The sequence below is a fragment of the Siniperca chuatsi genome, linkage group LG3 (assembly GCF_020085105.1).
Source record: "Siniperca chuatsi isolate FFG_IHB_CAS linkage group LG3, ASM2008510v1, whole genome shotgun sequence".
In the NCBI taxonomy this organism is placed as follows: domain Eukaryota; kingdom Metazoa; phylum Chordata; class Actinopteri; order Centrarchiformes; family Sinipercidae; genus Siniperca; species Siniperca chuatsi.
In genome coordinates, this window is record NC_058044.1 from 31,619,906 (window position 1) to 31,642,205 (window position 22,300).

Here is a 22,300-nt window from a genome sequence, read left to right on the forward strand (position 1 = left end):
CCCCAGGGCTGTGTGCTCAGCACCCTCCTGTTCACGCTGTACACCCACGACTGCAATCCCAGACATGGTTTGAAGTTTGTGAACAACGCTACCATCATCGGCCAGATTACCAAACAACGATGCAAATTTATATCAGGAGGAATCAGCAATCTTGCAGAGTGGTGCACAGAGAACAACCTACTGCTCAACGTCAGCAAAACCAAGGAGCTGATTGTTGATTTTAGAAAAAAGGAGACAAAGACACATACCCCTGTCTACATCACTGGAGCTGAGGTGGAACAGGTGAATAGTTTTAGGTTCCTGGGAATCAGCATCACAAAGAACCTGTCATGGACATCACACATCACTACCCTGGTAAAGAAAGCTCAGAAACAACTATTTCTTAAGGAAACTTAAGAAGGTTAAATTCCTGTAACAAGTTCTTGTTAACTTGTTAACAGAGGAGCAATAGAAAGCATCCTGACTAGAAACATTACAAACTGGCATGGGATGTGCACGGCCCAGGACAGGAGGTCTCTGCAGCTGGTGCATTAAACCACCCAGAACATTATTGGTATCCATCTAACACGGATCATTGATATCGGTGCGGTGAGATGTCTATGCAGAGCCGAAAGGATACTAAAAGACAATACCCACCCCAACAACAGCCACAGCCTGTTCACCATGCTGCCATCTGGCAAGTGATACAGAAGTATCCACTACCATACCACCAAACTACAGAGCAGCTTCTTTCCTCAGGCTAGTCAATTCATCCTCTGCACTCCACCAAATAGAGCATGTCCTCCATTTTGGCTCTGCCCCTTTATTTGAGTCTATACGCCATTTTGGCTCTGTGTGTGACGAAGACGCATGTGGTCACATCCACACACACACACCTTATATGCTTGCTGATTGTTGTATGCTTATTGTGTTTAAATTAGACAGTAGTGGTTGTTGGCTGAAGTTATTGATTGTTAATCAGTGCTAGGGTTAAATAAATGCCCTTGTATCTTTTAAAGAGCAGTTGCCTGTGGTTATTGTGTTGCACAGCTGGTTATGACGGTCAGTGCTTGGATTCACCCTTCACTGTCCACCCTTATTAATGTAAGAAAGTACTTTAAATATCAGCATTTATAAGTGTTTTTCATGGTTGGTTATTGGTCCCTAATCCCAGGGTTGTGCCCCGTAATTATTAATTGATATTAATAATTTTGATATTTAATTGTATTAATATTCATAAGTATCTTTGATATTTTTGCTAATAACCAAACCTGCCCTACCTGAATCCCAACAATGAACTCCCCCACACTCTCTTATGCGTAACGCAGAATGTTGTGACTGAAGGAAAATCTCAATGTCACTACGATGTTCCTGTATACAGTGGGGCAAAAAAGTATTTAGTCAGCCACCAATTGTGCAAGTTCTCCCACTTAAAAAGATGAGAGAGGCCTGTAATTTTGATCATAGATACACTTCAACTATGAGAGTCAGAATGGGGGGAAAGAATCCAGGAAATCACATTGTAGGATTTTTAATGAATTAATTGGTAAATTTCTCGGTAAAATAAGTATTTGGTCACCTACAAACAAGCAAGATTTCTGGCTCTCACAGACCTGTAACTTCTTCTTTAAGAGGCTCCTCTATCCTCCACTCATTGCCTGCATTAATGGCACCTGTTTGAACTCGTTATCAGTATAAAAGACACCTGTCCACAACCGTTAAACTCCACTATGGCCAAGACCAAAGAGCTGTCAAATGACACCAGAAACAAAATGGTAGACCTGCACCAGGCTGGGAAGACTGAATCTGCAATAGGTAAGCAGCTTGGTGTGAAGAAATCAACTGTGGAAGCAAGTATTAGAAAATGGAAGACATACAAGACCACTGATAATCTCCCTTGATCTGGGGCTCCACGCATGATCTCACCCCGTGGGGTCAAAATGATCACAAGAACGGTGAGCAAAAATCCCAGAACCACACGGGGGGACCTAGTGAATGACCTGCAGAGAGCTGGGACCAAAGTAAGAAAGGCTACCATCAGTAACACACTACGCCGCCAGGGACTCAAATCCTGCAGTGCCAGACGTGTCCCCCTGCTTAAGCTAGTACATGTCCAGGCCCGTCTGAAGTTTGCTAGAGAGCATTTTGGACTATACCTACTGTGAAGCATGGGGGTGGAAACATCATGCTTTGGGGCTGTTTTTCTGCAAAGGGACTTTCAGCATGACAATGATCCCAAACACACCGCCCGGGCAACGAAGGAGTGGCTTCGTAAGAAGCATTTCAAGGTCCTGGAGTGGCCTAGCCAGTCTCCAGATCTCAACCCCATGGAAAATCTTTGGAGGGAGTTGAAAGTCTGTGTTGCCCAGTGACAACCTCAAAACATCACTGCTTCAGAGGAGATCTGCATGGAGGAATGGGCCAAAATACCAACAACAGTGTGTGAAAACGTTGTGAAGACTTACAGAAAACATTTGAGCTCTGTCATTGCCAACAGAGGGTATATAACAAAGTATTGAGATGAACTTTTGTTATTGACCAAATATATATTTTCCACCATGATTTGCAAATACATTCTTTAAAAATCAGACAATGTGATTTTCTGGATTCTTTCCCCCCATTCTGACTCTCATAGTTGAAGTGTACCTGATGATGAAAATTACAGGCCTCTCTCATCTTTTTAAGTGGGAGAACTTGCACAATTGGTGGCTGACTGAATACTTTTTTGCCCCACTGTATATCATGTTCCTTTTCATTTATCTTCCAATTTATTTTACTTTAAAAAAAAAAAAATCTTTTTTCTTGTTTTGTATTTCTTATGTCTGTGTTCTAATATAGTGTACTGTATGTGTGGGAGTTAAAGGATAAATCCTGATCAATGATAACTCAGAGGTTCCTTACTGTGGTGCTGGAGGCCAGGGCAATGCCATCTAGAGTAACTACTGTATATCTTTAGATAATGTGTCTCGGAGGTGTTTGGGGCCAAGTACAATAACTTCAGTTTTGTCAGAGTTTAACATCAGAAAATTGCAGGTCATCCAGGTTTTTATGTCCTTAAGGCATGCTTGAAAGCTAACTGATTAGTTTCCTCTGACTTGATCGATAGATATAATTGGGTATCATCCGCATAACAATGAAAGTTTATGGAGTGTTTCCTAATACTATTGCCTAAAGGAAGCATATATAAGGTGAATAGAATCGGACCAAGCACAGAACCTTGAGGGACACACTAACTTTGGCGTGCATGGAGGACTCACGGTTAACATCTACAAACAGAGATTGATCAGATAGATAGGATTTAAACCAGCTTAGTGCAGTTCCTTTAATGCCAATTAAATGTTCCAGTCTCTGCAATAGGATGTGATGGTCAATGGTGTCAAATGCATCACTAAAATCTAACAAGACAAGCTTTAGCCTTAGTTGGCACTTGGATATGCTCAATCACTACTGGATATGATCAATCAGTCTTTATTAACAGGCTATGTGCCACAGTCTTTTAAAATAGCTGTCTGGACGCAGTGGATTCATTTAGGCTCTATTCTTCATGACCCAGCCAGGTTTCAGAAAGACAAAATAAGTCAATATGATACTCTGATATTAAATTGTTCACTAGTACAGCTTTAGATGACAGAGATCTGATGTTTAAGAGTCCACATTTAATCCTCCTATTTTGTTGTGCTATTTCAGTGGTGGTAATTTTGTTTAGGTTTTTATGTGTAACTCTTCTTCTGTTAACGTTTGATTTTATTCATTTAAGCGGTCGGGGGACAGACACCATCTCTAATGAGTTTTGGGTGGGTAACTGCTCTAATGGAAGTGCGAAGCGTGTAGGACTGCAACTCTGCCTCCTGGTCTCAACTCTGAGTTGTCATGGTTTTGGTCCACTAATAAACTCGGCCAGGTTTTTAGATATGAGAACTTCTCCATTCAAAGTAGTCAATGTATTTGATACATGTATTGATACTTTTTGATGTGAACATGAACTTTTAGATAAGGATAAGAATGTTTTTAGTGTTCAATATTCTTTAGTATTTAGTACTGATCAGTACCTCTACCTGTATCAGAGTATAATCTTTTAGTGATTTAGCTTTTTAATGAGCTTTTAGTTTTTAAAGAAGAGCTGAAACAATAAATCGATTAATCGATTAGTTGGTCGACAGAAAATCAATTTTTAAGCATAGATGTCAAACATTCTCTGGTTCCAGCTTCTCAAATGTGAGGATATTCTTTTTTTTTTTTGTAATATGATAGTAAATTGAATATATTTAGGTTGTGGACAAAACAAGCAGCATATTTTCTACTAGGGGTGCACGGTGGCAGAGCGGCTAAAGCTCCTGCCTCCCAATAAGGAGATCGTGGGTTCGTGGGATCGATTCCCAGACCAACATCACACGATCTCTCTGGGTGGAGTCTGCATGTCCTCCCCGTGTTACCGTGGGTTCTCTCCGGGTTCTCCGGCTTCCTCCCACCGTCCAAAGACGTGCATGTGTAGGTTAATTGATAACTCTAAATTGCCCGTATTGAATGAATGTGAGAGTGAATGGTTGTCTGTCCTTGTCTGTGTCTGTGTTAGCCCTGCGACGAGTTGGCCACTGTCCAGGGTGTACCCTGCCTAAGGCCCAAAGTCACTGGGATAGGCTCCAGTCACCCGCGACCCCTAACGGGACCAAGCGGTAGAAAATGGATGGATGGATATTTTCTACTATGGTTGATTACATTAATGGGAAGTTATTATATAACAATCAACAAGGTATCTTTGTTAAATATAATGCAACAGTTAAAGTAATAGCGTTAACTGTTTGTTTTAAAGTGGAGATTGTAACTTGGCTATTTCTACATTCATGCTTAAAGGTAGGTAGGGTAGGTAATGTATTTTAGGAGCATTTTTTGTTATATATGTTGAAATTCTCTTTACATCCTGACAGCAATCAATAAATGAAATGCTCTGGGGAAAAAAATAAGGAAAAAAATCCATTATCTGTGACTATTGCAGGCCTGTAGTGAGACCAGCCAATCATTTCATTCGGCCCAAATGAAATGATTGGCTGGCCTACCTGCCTGTCTACCTACCTACCAATGCGCTCTCTGCCTGTGCACTCATTGCGCATGAAAATGTGTTTTAGGGGAGTGGCTTTGGAGGGAGGCCTGAAGGGAGGGGGTGGGATTTTTTTCGGTTGGATACTTTCGAGCTGTCTCTTGCTAGGTTCTTCAAAGTTACCTACACTAGCTTTAAAGTAGTGGCAGTGTTAATGCTTCAGTTATAATTATATAATTAATAATTACTAACCTGGGGTGCCCTGGTAGCTCACCTGGTAGAGCATGCGCCCCATATACAAGCTTAAGTCCTTACCGCAGCGGCCTGGGCTCGAATCTAGTCCGTGGCCCCTCTCTCCCACCTTTCCTGTGTCTCTTCAGCTGTTCCTATTAAATAAAGGCAAAAAAATCTTTAAAAAATACAAACTAATTACTAACCTGTTCCTTGGTAGTACTTTGTGCAGTTTCCATATTTTATGTCCTCTTGTTTGATGTCGAACTGAGGGAGAGCAATCTCATCCATCTGAACTGGGTCAGACTGCCACATGAACACGAGATCACTGGTGGTATAGCCAACTAAAACATAAAATGAAAATTAATAATCTATATTTTCAGCATCAACAGCTTTACAAGATCAGATATTAGTTTCAGTAGACACATAATTTGTACATTATACACTAAGATATTTAGGATATTTTTAATTCTTTAAACTCAATTTGTCTTGCCCTTTTCTCTTTTTTTCAAGTTTTTTTCCCCCATTGCTGCATACTGGTGACAGACCTTATAAAAAGATTCTCTGTCTTTAACCACTCCAACTTTCACCTCTCCACTATTTACCATTAACCATGAGGTGAGCAATTCAACCGAGCACCCTACTAAAAGTCCTCTAGTACGGTGGATATTTGGAGCACAAATGTTATAATCTGTATTAATGTCTTTGTGAAATGCCATTTCAAGCTTGGATTTCTGTAAAAGGTATCATTTTAAATAAAACTGTTAAATGCCAACAGTAAACAAGAAAGCCAGTCCAGCACAGCTAACTGAGACCTCATGAAATATTCCCTGCCAAAAGAACCATGCCGTTAGAGGCCAGGACAATTGGCACATGTTGTATTTTTGGGTATACTTTCCATGAAAAGTAATTTGAATTTTCTTTGAAAAAATGTGGTCTTGTGGTAAGAAAACATTTTATTTGTTGTTTTCACTATTACACATGACAAGTTAATGGGGTTAATGTAAAATGTTAAATGTAATGTTAAAGTTATTTTTTAATGAGAAAAGAGAAACAATTGAGAATGACTTCCGGATGGGAGCCGAAACGTCTTGATTCTGAAAACAGTGTCCAGATGACTACGACTGAAACCCTTTCTACGATAGAACACTCCTGGACGGATGAGGGACTACACCGTCTTAATGAGAAAAGAGGTATGCAGCATCTAGATACCCCTGCAACCATGTGGCACACATCCCCGCTTTGTTATCTTGACCTTGGCGTTAGGAGTAAGGAGGCTAGTATACAAGTTTCATTTTAGAGACTCAGGGATTCTAATTTCCCACCTAGTGCTCTAAATCCTTTGTCCATTCACTTTCACACCCATACAGTGTCACCCCCACCTTTGCAGGCCTGTGAGCACTGCTTTCCCTGGTCTCCCTTTTTCTTTTACACACACACACACACACACACACACACACACACACACACACACACACACACACACACACACACACCTGTATATAGTCTCCACTAGTTAAGACTTAACATTTGTGCCTTGTGCTTGTCATACTTGAATAGCATTGGCTGTATAGTTACTGCTTTTTGAGTGTAATAAAAACTAAATTTAAGCATTGATAATTTTGCTAGATTTTATTTTGATTAATTAAAATTCCAAAATGTATGGTTAACCCTTTGAGACAGATCATTTATGAGACTTGCACCTACATATGTATCTGTGACAAGTTGCTACCATTTCTGTATCCCGGGAAAGGTAACTTGACTTTTTACATCAGCCAGGTTGCTGTTTTGCTCAGCGCTAAAGTAATAAAATGTACTTATCCTGAGTTGTAGAATGTTAACTTTAATACTTGTTAAACTCTGTTTCACTGCCTGTAATTATCCAACATTGTGTGTGTGTGTTGTGTGTGTGTGTATGTATACTCACAGCTCTCGAGCTGCATCTTACACAGCTGTGTGTCCATTGGGAAGAGCGTAAGATCCAAGGGACAAGACAACGTCACCGACAGTCTACACACAGAAACACACACACAAGATTCATCAGGAGAAAGAACAAAACAGCCCCATTAAAAGATAATGTTTAATGAATTTTAAATGTATCCCTTGTTTGCTCTGACCAAATTCGTCTGTCTCTATACTGTTTGGAACTGCCAGGGCTGTCTATGAGACCTAAAAATAAATCAGTCAAATTTTGTGAAATTTTTCTTGAAATAATTCACCATAAAATCTAAATATTTAAACTAATCTTCCCAATACCACTGCACTGTGTTCTGCATGGGGACAAGACAGCCCACAGCCACACTAAGCAGCTCTGTCAGGCTTTACTTAGGCACTTTGACCTAAATGCTAACGTTGACATGCTAACGTGCGCAAAATGACAATGCTAAAGAGATCAAAACTCCAGCAACACTTGTAGTATACAGAACAACTTTATTGTCAGACCAATGTATAAAGAGTACAGTGTAGACCTGCTCTATAGGAAAAGTGCAATGAGATAACTTCTGTTATGAATTGCCGCTATGTAAATAAAATTGAATTGAAATTGAATTGAATAACTGGCAGGCAAACTTAGATTCGACAGCCGTGGCACTGGTCTTTTAACTGATAAAGTGCAGTTACTGGCTTCACACGCAGTGTTATAGTGGCAGAAAAACTAATACAAGCAAAACCCCAAGAGCGTGGAACCGACACAAACAATGGAACAATGCTAAGCAAAGAAGCAAACAGCAGTAAACAGGATGCAGCGGTCAATTACTTCCCAACAATAAAGCAAAACAGTGGAACACCTCCTGTAGTAACTCGCGTTGCAGTGGAAAAGGCGAGGGAGAAACGGGTCCGCTGCATTTTATATCCTCTGTGATGTCATGGCCGCGTCACAGGAATTCCCTGAGTTCCTGTGGATCTCGTCCAGTTGGAAGCCAGGATTTGGATTCAAACCAAATCTAACACTGAGATTTCCAAGGCCTTATGGGGTTTTGGCGCTGTTCCATTGTTCAGGCTATGGTCTTTACATGTAGGCCTCTCTTTGTTCATCCACATGGTGAGGTCCCAACAAGCCTCTCTGCTCTCCACTGTATCCACTTTGTTTTCCGCACATACACACCAATCTTCTTGGTAATTTTTTCTCTAGTTGGATAACATCTTTTCTTGTATTCTTCTGGAACATCACTTATTATTTTGTGTGGTATGGTAAGACTTGTTAAAGAGATGGAATGAAAGCTTTAAACATGGAGAAGTGCAGGACAACATCTTACCTGTATATCAAGAAAATGTATTTGTTCAAGGTTATAATAAATTTTGAATCTCAGGCCTGCAAAGTCAATGCACCGCAGAAGTAATCCCTACTCAGCTTCCACAATGACTTACATGCTTATATGCTGATGTTAAGCAGGTAAAATATTTACCATGTTCACCATCTCAGGTTAGCGTGTTAGCTTGCTAACATTCGCTAATTAGCACTAAACAAAGTACAGCTGAGGCTGATGGGAATGTCATTCATTTACTTACTTTCATTTGGTCATAAACCACAGGGCAATTTGAAATTTTGACCTGATGATGGCACTAGATGAAAAGTTAAGAGAATGTGTGTGTTAAATTTCATGGCAAATCCATCCAATAGTTGTTGAGATATTTCCTTCTGGACCAAAGCGATGGACCCACCCACCAACAAACCGACACTGACATGTGGAAGTAATTTCCAACAAAGTAATTAGGAAAGATACCAGTGGTTGATTGCGAAAGAAGCAGCTTTGTTGCTTACTATTTAAAGCAGAAAGGAGTAGGTTGTGGGTCCTGGAGATTGATAAAAAAAGATGAAAAATGTGTGTGCGTACCTCATACTGATTAAGACATCTCCATTCCTGAAGATGAAGAGCAGAATGTTATCCTGTGTGACATCATGGAAGTTTGCGTTTTTCTCATTGGCAAAGAAAAGGTCTGGTTTCCACAAACACTGGAACATGTTGGGGTCAACAGTTAGTGCCTCACTCTTAAAGTCAGTAGGAAGTCGTAGACGAGGGTCATTCCATCTCTGACGAAGAAATATATTTACTCTGTAGTCCTGTAGAGAGAGACATTGTATTAATAATTGTCACCACGTCTACTGTTGCGCCTGGTAATTATTCTGCTGCTACTCCTACAACTACTTGTACACATACTGCTATTTAGAGTGCTAGTGCTATTACTACTCTCCTAATAATACTAATATTAATATTACCATGTTATGTTTTGACCAGTGTGTTAGTGTCAGGTCACCCACATTATGAAAACAGATTATTTCATATACCTTAGTGGTATCTAGCAGTAGCTGCACTATACAGACAGAAATTCAGAATTTGAAACTAAAGAAAATTTTAAAAAATAACATCAAGTGTGTTTGTGGTGTGTGTATGCGTCACCATAGTGGTCTCCTGGATGGACCCAAAGCTATTAATGAAGATGTTCACCCTGGACTCAACTGGGATACCTGAAACATACATACACACATATGACAAACTTAAAGCAATATGACAGCAGACTTTTCCATTTTATATTACATATATATGTAGATATATTTTCTGATCAGATGCTGATATTTGGGGAAAAACACCTTTTCCACTAGGATATTCCACACAAATGCACTAAATGTACAGTGGTAGCACTTGAAAATGTCCCACTTTTCTACGGCGGTTCAGTTGCAGCACCCCTGCAGAGTTGCCAGGACAAGCACACACTGTCCTGCAGCCTAATAAAAACATGCTGTTCTCTTTTCTGCCACCAGGAGTTGCAAAGGTGCTCCCTTGTCACTACACAACTATCTGTTTGTGCTTGCTCATGGTGGGAATTGTTGGGTCTCTGTAAATAATATTATAAAGTATACAGTCTAGACCTGCTCCATAGGAAAAGTGCAATGAGATAACTTCTGTTATGAATTGGCGCTGTATAAATAAAATTAAATTAAACTGAATCTGTATAAGTCAGAAATCAGTATCAGTGCTTGTTAAGTTAAGATGACTTCTCTGTGATCACTTATTTTAGATGTGGATATATCACACAGCTGCTGTCATTAACCTGTATTTATGTTGACTTTGTTAGACTTGGCTAAAATGCTTAAAATGTGTTGTTTCAATTTTCAGCATACCTGTGGGTGCCTACATTGTGGGATCTGGGCGAGCACCTGTGAGGGTTGCACTGATGGGCCATTAGTGGAATAATGGGATGCATTCTTACAATTTGATGGGTTGGATACTACTGCCTCTACATCCACATAAACATTTAAATCTACAAAAAAAGGCTGTTTTTGTGTCAAAACGACGTTTTCAGGTGGTTTTGTGTAAAGATCCCAACTCCCACACTGCTGACCGAGACATCCATCAAATCTCTATTTTATGATCATTAAGTCGTCTGACAGAATAAACAATAAAGGTAAATGACGACAGCTGTACTGTCTGATCGCAGAGAAATTCACAGAGAAGTTATCAGTGACCATCAGTGTGCATGGGGCATTATGAGCAGATATCAGAGGAAAGCTGGATCTCTGCTGTGAAAATACAGAAGGCATAAGCTCTGGATAAAGTGAAGTCATTCCTCAAACCATACAACCTACAGGCAGCAGTTAACATTTCCAAGACAGAGGACAGGTTACAGGTGTTAATGTGTCTCTCCTTTTCTCTTATGGTGCTGACGCGCACACATGAATAAACAATGTTTCCCCATGAATGAACAATGTTCCCTGACTTTTGCATTAGATTTGAGGACGCAATTGGCATAGCCTATATTTAAGACATTTAAACCGGCCATCCCGATTTTGACTGCGCATTGAACTAAGCAGTCAATCATAGTCTGGAAAAACCAGGCACCAATCCGAGAGATGCAACAGCACAGCAGCTGTCAGAGTACAGACAGCATAGTCAAATACAGTATCATACACAAACACAGCGACAGGGTATGGTAAAAATAAAGAAGGTTTATACATTATGGATTTGTGTTGCTACATATACTGTTCCCAAAAATGTTACCTGCTCTTTTGGTTGTTCACTGAACATTTAAGATCGTATGGTTACATTGTAACCTTGGTTCTCTCCACTCCATTACATATTCCATGTGCATGGGGAATGATCCCCCTGCTGTCAGGGTACGTGGATATTTCTTTAAGACACACTGTATTGCCGTCACACCATAAGGTTTACCTATAAAGCACCTGTGCTGGCGTTGAATGATAGTTTGATCGAAACATATCTCTTTAAGACACCCCATGAGCAGACGGTGCAGCCCACAAGCCCAGTTCACAAAACAACAAGTAACAAACAAACTATTTACAAATGTACACTATTTACATACCAACCAGGTCAAGGCCCTACAAGACGCAAAGGCCAAGCCTGAGAGGTAGAAGGGCTGCTTAATTTACTGACCCAGGAAAAACAGATAATAGTAACCCAAGACGCAAAGGCCAAACCTGTGAACAGAGTTGTCACTCAGGTCAGCCGCAAGTCGCTAAGCTGATCAAGGGAGACAATGACCCGGAGGCTTCTGGAGGTTTCTATAGTCATCTGTATACAGGATGAACAGCAGGGGTGAGAGAACAGGGGCTTTGTCCTTTCACCCCTGCCTCCATCCTAATCGCCATCTGGTGAAATTTGCAGATGTTACTGTTCTCCTTTCCCTGTTCTCAGGCCCTGCCCAGATCACAAGCCTGTCCTTAGTGAGTTTGTGGAATGGTATGACAGCTCTTGTCTGGAGCTGAATGTCCAAGGAAATGTTTGTGGACTTCACCAAGCATGGAGTGGGGAGGACCACAGCTATAATTCATGGGGAACCAGTGAAAGCTGTACACCAGTGCAAATACCTGGGCACTGTCATCAATGACAAACTGCGTTTTGAAGCAAACACAGAGGTGATCATCAAGAAGTGCCAAAAGCATCAGAATGTCTTGAGGAAGCTAAACTCCTTTGGGGTAAGGAGGAATATCCTCACTACATTTTAAAACTTAATCGGAAAGCATAATAACCTTCTCATTCATCTGTTGGTTCCACTCTATCACTATCCAAACCACATTTGACTATCTACCTCTTGCTACATGGTCACTGCTTTTTATCATGTATTGTCACTGTTGTGGAATGTACTATCTCTGCCACATGGTCACTGTTTGTCTATCAGGTATTGCTTTATATGTCCTGTTTGTAAGTTTCTTTTTACTATGCCTGCCTCAGGAATTGCCCCTCTGGGATAAATAGTTTTTCTAATTGAATTGAATTGAATTGACCTCCTGGCCTCCTTCAGGAGAGGAGAGTGACTGCAGCTCAAACTGACTAGGTCAGGTGGAGCTCAAATGGGACCTTGCAGCAGTCACTGTGAACCGATAGTGCTAGGAACTCACCTATCCGTTTGGTGGAGGTTATGGCTAACAGGAACGCTGTTTCAAGGGAAAGCCATTTCAAATCAGCAACCCAAAGGGGCTCAAAGGGGGGATGCTGAAGTGCACCAAGGATTATTTAAGTTCCATGGAGGGACTGAAGGTCTAGTCCTATGAACTGTAAGCTTTTGGGCACCTATGAGGAACTGGGAAATCAAGGAGCAGCCACCCTCATTCAGTGTGTATTTGCGGACACAAAATGCTTTGATTGCTGCTAACATGTCTTGCAGGGTAATAGCAGGATGTCCTGGGCTGTTGCTGAGTGAGGATCCACCTGGTAAGCCCCACACCATGTGGTAAACACCCCCTAACTGTACGTGTAGGCAGCCATAGTGAATGGTGCCTGGGCCTCTTGCATAGTTCTCACTACAGACTCCAGCAAGCCTAAAGCCAGGAGCCCGTCCCTTTCAGGGGCCAGGCCACCAATCTGAGCCCCGTCGGGAAGAGGTGGATCAGGGTTCCACTCGCCTGAGACAGCAGGTCCCTCCGAGCTCCCATGGTGTTCCATCCAAAAGAGGTGGAAACGCTGAAAACCATGGCATGTGGGGCCAAAGAGGAGCCACCTGAACCCTTCGAAGAAGAGGCTGGAGAATTGTGAAAGGAGGAAAGGCGTAGAGCAGACCCTGAGGCCACCGTTGTGCCAGAGCATCCCACCCCAGAGGCGGACTGTCATATTTCAGGGAGAAGAAGAGTTGATAATGTGCCGACTCTCGAACAGGTCGGCTTTCGCCCTGCCGAAGTTATTTCCTCGACCACCTGAGGATGGAGTCCACTCTCATGGGTTTATACCTCCTCTTGACATAATATCTGCTGCTGTGTTCAATGGCCCCAGCACATGTATGGCTCTGAGTAAGCAGAACAGGACACTGGGCAAAAAGGGCCATAATCCAGATATATTATGATTCAATATCTCTTAGATTCTCTGGAAAATATGGACTATTTCTGATGCATATTCTGAGTTTTGTTGATACGCGCCATATCTGGTCAAATATGGACTCAATATACATTGTGTGGACATATATTATATTAGGATACCAGATACATCATATTTTTGGCATCATCCTTGGGAAAGACCCCAAGAATGCAGATATATAATTTTCTAAATTCTCTGTAGAATCCGGTAATAATTTGAGCACAAGTGATGTTAATAGATATGCATAGTATTCCAGCAAGTATCAAGTTAGTATTGCACAGACATATACCATATTCTGTCATATTCATTCAAGACTTTGCATGTCATTTACAAGGTCTGAATAAGGCATCATCTATTATACAGGGATATATTACTTCTTATTTTGAGTAGAATACAGTAGTGTATCATGACCTTTTGTCGTATAAAATATATGGTGCAATGTTTACGACAGATTTTACCATTGGTCATTTTGGGTAACATATTTAACTGATATTAATAGGGTGATATGGCCGTGACAGTGCGTTTCCAGTTGTTTTTCCCCCTTCCCTGTGTCTCCTGTTTTTCCCATTTGTCTGTCTGTCTGTGTGTGTGTGTGTGTGTTGGCGTGGCCGTGGCTGGTCCTCCCGTGTCTCTTTACTGGCTCTCGGCTCCACTGCTCTCACTCACCTGGCGTTCATCTACTTATCACCCTGCCCAGTCTACACACCTGGCTCCTCTTAGCTCATCTCCTGCATTAAATCTACTCTGTCACTGCATCCATTCATCGGCAGATTGAATGGATGAAGTTGAATGGATCGCGGTAGTAACAAGTCAGCCAAGTTCTGCTACGAGTAACCTTTTGTCTGTTCTGCTTCCTGTCTGCCTGCAATCTGCTAACCTGTTTTGTGCTTGAGGATCACTGCTTGCCTGCCTGCCTCCCGCTTCTTCCTGCCTGTCAGCCAGGCTTCCCTCTGCCACTTCACCGCCACTACCTCCACTTCCTCCCTGCCTGCTCTTGATTCCAAACCCTGGCTTTCATCCCCCATCATTTCCCTATTTATTAATAAACTTTTTTAACTTTCATACCCCTTGTCTGATTCCAGCGTTTGAGTCCAGCCTTTTAGTACACTCTAACATAGCGTACTCTATAAGCAGGAAAAGTGCCAGAATACAGTGATTTCTATAATGGACATTTTCTTGAATACAGATGATTTCTCGAACATATTTTGGAGTTTTGTCTGTATGTCTGTTTTTGTCATGTATGTGTTCCAAATATGACGTTATGTCATGTCTGGAAATAACTAAGCTCAATATTTTTCTAGAATACAGACTGTATATATATGGCATATCTGTATGTCATTGCACAAAAAAATACAGTCTATCATCTATGGATGAAAGATACATCTTCAGGACATCTAGGACACAGAGTGAAGACCCAGAGATACATTTTCTTAATTCTCTGTGCAATCCAACATATTTTGAGAATATCTGACGTTAATAGATATGCATTATATCCGGCAATTATTAAGTTAGTATTTCACAGACATACAGTATGTCATTGAAGACTTTGCATATACAAAGTCTAAATATGACGTAATCTAGCATACTGCAATATATTGACACCCTATTTTGACTAGAGTAATTAAAGGCACTATATGTAGCATATATCATCACCTTTTGTCATATAACAACATGGTGCAATATTTACCAAAGATTTGCAATTGATACTGTTTTGGGTAAAATATTTAACTGATATTGATAGGGCACGAAAATTGCCAGAATCCAGTGATTTCTATAATAGACATTTTCTTGATTCTCTCGAGAATACGGATCATTTCTGGAACATATTTGGAGTTTTGTCTGCATGCCCCACTTTTGATAAAATATTGACTCAATATATGTCTTTGGGACATATATAACATTTTTGCATATCACACATATCTTATTCATGTCATATTTTTGGATATGAACATACTGAAATATTCAGGTTCATTTTTCTAGAATACTGACAGTATCCATAGCATATCCAGAGTTTTCTCTACACAAACACAAACAAATGCATTTAGTCCAGATATGACCTTCAGTCATATCTAAATTCAGATGTCGCCACCATGCAAGAAAACATGGAACTTGGGAAAAGGGCCAGAATCTGGAGATAAACACATTGAATATTTTGATATTTTGAGAATATTGATCATTTTAGAGAACATTTTAAGTTATGTTGCAGTGTAAGTGATCAAATATTTACTCATTTCTAGGACACGTTTGGACTGTATCTTGCTTGTGATATATGTCAGGATATACCATACTCAATATGTTAACCTCTATCTAGAATATTGACAGTATACAGCATGTATCTTTGATTCTTTGAAATGTGACTGAGGTTCATATCCCAGTTTAGCCATATACTGTCTGGACATCATATCTCCTGTGTAAATCTGTGTACAAAAATAGCTTTTTGGTATAATTAGCATTGACTGACACCAAATGGGTATCTCTGTCAACAAAAAATGTCAATAAAAGGCAACAGTAACAAACTTTAAAGAAATCCAAATTTAAAGGTCCAATATTTAGTGGCATCTAGTGTTGAAATTGCAGTTTACATGCATTTGAATACTGCTCGTGGAAGGAGGTCGCCATATCTGTAGATTAAAACGGCTTATTCTAATAAGCTTCTGAAAGGAAAAATTATTAATTGAACAAATAAAAACTCACTCGCACGCTTCTTTTGCCGCATTTTTTTGGTGTACATTTTTTCATTTGCCATTCTTAATCTGAACACAGGCAATCAAGTCAAATAATTAAAATCTAGTCTTCTGTTATTCATGCAAACTGCATCTGGTATAATAAACCACACTTCTTTTGTGAAAAACTAGTATACACCTCCAAGACAAAGGAGCTGGATCGTGGATTTCAGGACGGAGAGAGGAGGCACACATGACCCCATCCACAGTAACGGGATGGCTGTTGAGCATGTCTCCAGCTTCAAGTACCTGGGGACCCATATTTCGGAGAACCTGTCCTGGACCAACAACACTTCCTGCCTGGTCAAGAAGGTTCACCAGCGCCTCTTCTTCCTGAGGACACTGTAGAAGAACCAACTGTCCTCAGCTATCCTGGTGAACTTCTATCACTGCACAGTAGAGAGCATCCTGACCAACTGTGTCACAGTCTGGTATGGGAACTGCTCTGCTGCAGAGCACAAGGCCCTGGAGTGGGTGGTGAAAACTGCCCAGCGCATCACAGGGACTCCACTTCCAGCCATTGAGGACATGCAGAGGAAACGCTGTCTGCATCGAGCTTGCAGCATTCTTAAGAACTCCTCTCACCCCGCCCAGAGACTGTTTTCTCCTTTTCCTGCGGGCGCCTCAGGAGCCTCCGGACAAGGACCAGCAGACTGAGAAACAGCTTTTTTCCCAGAGCTGTCTTCCTACTGAACTCTACCCCCCGCTGATTCCAATGTGCCCTCATATACCTTATCTTTAAATGCTGCTATATTGTTTTTACTGCTGCTACATTGTTTTTACCACATGTACCACATGTTCATTTGCACTAACGGACTATTTATTTATACATATGCTGCATCATTTGTACTCCAGTACTATGTACTGAATACTGCAATAACTCAGCTACTGCACTGTTACCTATTTCTGTCCATAATTTGCACTACTTAATATTCCTTTGCACTACTGTTCTGCCCAGTCCAATTCATTATTGTCCATCAGTATACTTCTGTTTATAGTAATGCCATCTGTAAGTAATGTCCATAGCACCACTTGTAAAATATTTTCATATTTCTCTATCCTGCATTTATGTACATCCTGCACTTGCTTATTGCACTACTGGTTAGACCCAAACTGAATTAGAGATGCTTGTACACGCCTTTATCTCATCGACATTGACTATTGTAACGCACTTTTTTCCTCACTTAGCATGTTTGCCCTTGATCGTCTGCAGGCAATACAGAATGCTGCCGCAAAATTACTCACAAGGTCAAATAGACGGTCTCACATTTCCCCTATATTAAGATCTCTTCTCTGTTGCATATAGAATCCAGTTTAAAATTCTCACTATTACTTACAGAGCATTGCACAGTCACGCTCCTGCATATGTGGCTGAACTACTATGCCCTTTCTTGTCAGCTCGCTCTCTTAGGTCTAATAAGCGAAATTGGCTGTCTGTCCCACGCACTTGCCTTAAGACCTGTGATGGTCAAGCTTTTGAGGCCGTAGCACCTAAGCTATGGAATACTCTGCCCGCACCCTTACGGTCTGCTGATTCTGTGGATTCTTTTAAAAGACAAGCGTTTGGGTAACCTGTATGCACCAGGTCTGCATCCTATGTATTTATTGTGTATTTTTTTTTACTATGTACTGTAGATCTATTGTGTAATTTGCACTTTTCTTCATGTGGCTCGGGTGGTCATCTCATCTATTTCTTTCGTGTATGCTAATGTTTTTGTAAAGCACTTTGTGACTTATGTCTGTGACAAGCACTGTACAAATAAACTTACTTACTCACACCCACAACTTGCACCTTAACCTGCTTTGCGGCCTCAGCATAAGACAGTTTTCTCTCCACTCTCATTTTCTGTACTTCTCACATCCCCTGTAGGCAGCACTGTGAGCCTCTCCACAGTTCCAACACTTTGGCTGAGCTCCCACTTCAAATTTCCTATACTCATGGTTCTCTCTGCACAGTTTAAAATAGATCGTATTTTTGCAATATTTCTGAGGTGATAAAAACATGATTGGACAAGCTTAGTGATTTGTTGCTCAAAACATAAATTGCTATCAAACAGGACACCAAGATTTCTTGCAACAGGCTTGATATGTTGTGACAGGTTACCAGTAGATGGCAGTATTTGTTTAGTGATGTGTTGGGGCCCAATAACAAAGATTTCAGTTTTATTTGAGTTGAGCTGAAGAAAATGTATTAACATCCAATTTTTTATGTCAGACAGGCAGTCCTGCAGAGAACTCAGCATACTAAAGTCAGTGGGCTTGACAGGGAGTTACAACTGTGTGTCATCCGCATAGCAATGAAAAGAAATACCATGTCTGCGGATGACATCACCCAAGGGAAGCATGTATAAGGAGAACAGTATTGGTCCCAGAATTGAACCTTGAGGCACACCGTACTTGATATGGGAAAAGGATGACATGAAGTTATTAATGCTGACACAGAATTTCCTATTGGACAGATAAGATGAGAACCCGTCTAGTGCAGTGCCAGATATGCCCACCCAGTGTCTCAGTCTATCTAAAAGAATGCCATGATCAATTGTATCAAAGGCAGCACTTAAGTCCAACAGCACAAGAATTGAACACATGCCTGCGTCTGCATTCATTAAAAGGTCATTGGTGACTTTGAGAAGGGCTGTCTCAGTGCTGTGGTGTTGACGAAAGCCAGATTGGAACTTTTCAAAGGTATTATTGTTTTCCACAGCAGCAAGAAGCTGCTTAGATACAAGTTTTTCGAGAATCTTTCGAGATTGGGCGATAGTTATCCAGGAGGGTGGGATCAAGCCCAGGTTTTTTTAGGACTGGCTGGACACAAGCTGTTTTAAAGAAATCAGGGACGCAGCCAGTAGACAGCGAGCTGCTAAAAATAATTTGTAAAAGGGGCGCAATACAATCCATAACTTCCAAAAGAAACCTAGTTGGGATTTTGTCCAGAGGGCTGGAGGACACTCTCATAAGAGACATGATGTCTGCGAGTTCAGGCAGAGTAACAGCAGAAAAATTGCTGAAAGAATCCCTGAGCGGGTGATCCACATCTAAAAAGGCAGGATTGGGGGTGATATCAGATCTTATTAACTCCACCTTACCAGAAAAGTGCAAAAGAAACTTTTCACAATAAGCATAACACTCAGCAGGGGCACAAGGAGAGGCAGGGTTAACTAACTGATCCACAGTCTTAAATAGGAATCTGGGGTTGTGCTGATGGGCACAAATAAGTGCAGAGAAATGACATGTTCTTGCATCCTTCACCATCCTATTGTAAAGGCGTAATAACTCTTTCATGGCCACAAAGTGGACCTGGAGACCTGATTTATTCCATCTGCATTCTGCTCTTCTGCATTTCTTTTTACAACTTTTTACTACGAATACTGTCATTTAACCATGGCTGTATTCTAGTCTTTGAGTTTGGTCTATTTTTCAGAGGAGCTATGAGATCTAAGGTTGAAGAACACAGGTAAATAATCAACCAAATCGTTGGTGTTGGAGGAATCGGGAAACACACTGTCAGGAGAATTGAACAGTGTACAGAATTTTAAGGCACTATGCTCATTAAGGACGTGTGTGTACTTAGAGTGTGATAAGACAGTACTAGCAGCCTCTAATTCACAATTAAAAACAATGCATAGGTGATTAGATACAAACATGTCCCTGGTTTCCACAGATGGGGTTTTCTGGCCCAAAGTAAAGACTAGGTCTAAGGTGTGGCCACGGGAATGATTTGGCCAGACACATGTTGTTGAAAGTTAAGAGTTAGTGATATTTAAAAAATCAGCAGCAAGGGCATTAGAGGAGTCATCAACATGAATATTAAAATCACCACAAAGAAGAATTCTATCATAATTTAACACAAGACTGGATAAAAACTCAGGGAGTTCCAACAAGAAGGAACCAGCTGGTTTAGTGGGGCGATAAATAATAGCAAATATGACCGGGAGGGGGCGGCCAAGTTTAAACATGAGCACTTCAAAGGAGGAAAAATCATTGCAAGCTAAGAGGTCACACTTAAAATGCTTCCTATAGACAGTAACAAGGCCCCACCTCAACCACAGACCCTAGGGCGACAAAAGCAGTCATAATCAGGAGGGCACAATTCAGCCAGCTGACTGTGATCACCAGGACATAACCAGGATTCAGTTAAAAACATAAAATCTAAATCAGTAGAAGAGATAAAATCATTTAAAATAAACTTTTTGTTAGAGAGGGATCTTACATTGAGAAGAGCCATCTTAAAAAGTCTGTGCTGCTTCAGATTTGAGGTTGAGACTGGAGGTAAGGTTCTGGCCCGGATCTTTATTAAGTTTTTATTATTATTGCTGTGTCGGTTGTGTATGTTTCGCACTAAGGACCTATCCGAAATTACCACAGAAATTTTAAAAGTGGCACTAGAGGGATCCGGGAACCAGATAGCACTATGATCAGTCCACAAGGGGGAGGTAATGACAGCAGAGGGTCGTGGCAGTTTTTGGTGAGCAGAGAAGAGGAAGAAGAAGAGCAAGGGGAAACAGGTGATGTAAATAGTCAGCTACGTGAGGAGGTGAGTTTGGATCTTGTCACCTTACCGTCTCAAAGCTGAGGAAAAGTATCGCCTGTCTGGAAGCCGAGCTCAGAGAAAAAGACAAGCTCATCCTGGAGTTCTCCACTGTCGCCTCGGCCCAGGCAAAACACCTGGAGGTCCTCAGCTCCTCTGGCTGCACAAGCCGGAATGCGACCATCCCTTCTCACTCCCCTGAGGACTGAAAGAGGCTGTTATCAGGAGAAGCTCTGGAGGTCTCATTCATCCTGAGACGGCAGAGAACACCTCTGCTAAGGAGGACGCTGCCCCCTCGCCACAGCAGTCCCCGGCCACGACTATCCCAGGGACAGCTGATGGAACTCAGCCTGCAACAGGTTGGAGTGGAGCAGTCAGGGGAGTGAGAAGGGATGGTCGCATTCCGGCTTGTGCAGCCAGAGGAGCTGAGGACCTCCAGGTGTTTTGCCTGGGCCGAGGCGACAGTGGAGAACTCCAGGATGAGCTTGTCTTTTTCTCTGAGCTCGGCGTCCAGACAGGCAATACTTTTCCTCAGCTTTGAGACGGTAAGGTGACAAGATCCAAACTCAGCCATCAGGCTAACATTTAGTCTGTGAGAGTGCTTCGAAGCTTAAAGTCCACAGTTAAGTCCATAAAAGTGCTACAATCTTAAAATCCTTGGTAAAAGCGACCGGCTAGCCTAGCCACCGGGCTAAAAACAAACCTAGCAAAGCTAGCAGCAGTGGAGGCAGTCCGGTAAACCACGTGGAGTTGCAGCCAGCTTAAAATCACTTAAGATCCACACGTCCAGTGACTGAAAACCTTTTCCAAGTTAAAACATATAGGTAAAGCAGTGGCCAGGAAAGCAGTGTAGCGTAGAAAACTTGGCTTAAAAACTCGATAAAATATCAATTTGGAATGGTTTAAGACAAAGTTTCTAGCCACGCTTCTGCCGGGTACACAAAAACGCAGACACATGCGCAGTGACAGACAGACAGACAGATAGATAGATAGAGAGATAGATATATATATATCTATATATGTCTATCTATATATATATCTATATATGTCTATATATATCTATATCTATATATATATATATATAGATATATAAATAGATATATATATATATATATCTATTTATATTTATATATATAGATATCGATAGATAGATAGATAGATAGATAGATATATATAGATATAGATATGGAGATATATATAGATATAGATATGGAGATAGATATATATATATATATATATATATATATATATATATATATATATATATATATATATATATATATATATATATATATATATATATAGATATATAGATATCTATATATATATATATATATATATATATATATATATATATATATATATATATATATAGATATCTATATATACAGTTGTATGCAAAAGTTTAGGAACCCTGACAATTTCCATGATTTTGATTTATAAATATTTGGGTGTTTGGATCAGCAATTTCATTTTGATCTATCAAATAACTGAAGGACAC

The 22,300-nt window shown here is 40.8% G+C and overlaps 1 protein-coding gene across 9 annotated transcripts in view; it reads right to left on the bottom strand.

The window, feature by feature from the left end:
• LOC122873629 (glycine receptor subunit beta-like) overlaps positions 1-22,300 on the bottom strand; it is a 113,204-nt gene that overhangs the window by 30,356 nt on the left and 60,548 nt on the right. For all 9 annotated transcript variants that reach the window (XR_006377483.1, XM_044190598.1, XM_044190597.1 and 6 more), the window contains 4 exons: positions 9,643-9,710; positions 9,079-9,305; positions 7,173-7,255; positions 5,452-5,589 (listed from right to left, as the gene is read on the bottom strand). Coding sequence is in view for 8 of the 9 variants with exons in the window: in XM_044190598.1 (XP_044046533.1) it covers positions 5,452-5,589; positions 7,173-7,255; positions 9,079-9,305; positions 9,643-9,710 (516 nt within the window). In the remaining variant the exon portion in view is untranslated. The remainder of the gene's footprint in view (positions 1-5,451; positions 5,590-7,172; positions 7,256-9,078; positions 9,306-9,642; positions 9,711-22,300) is intronic.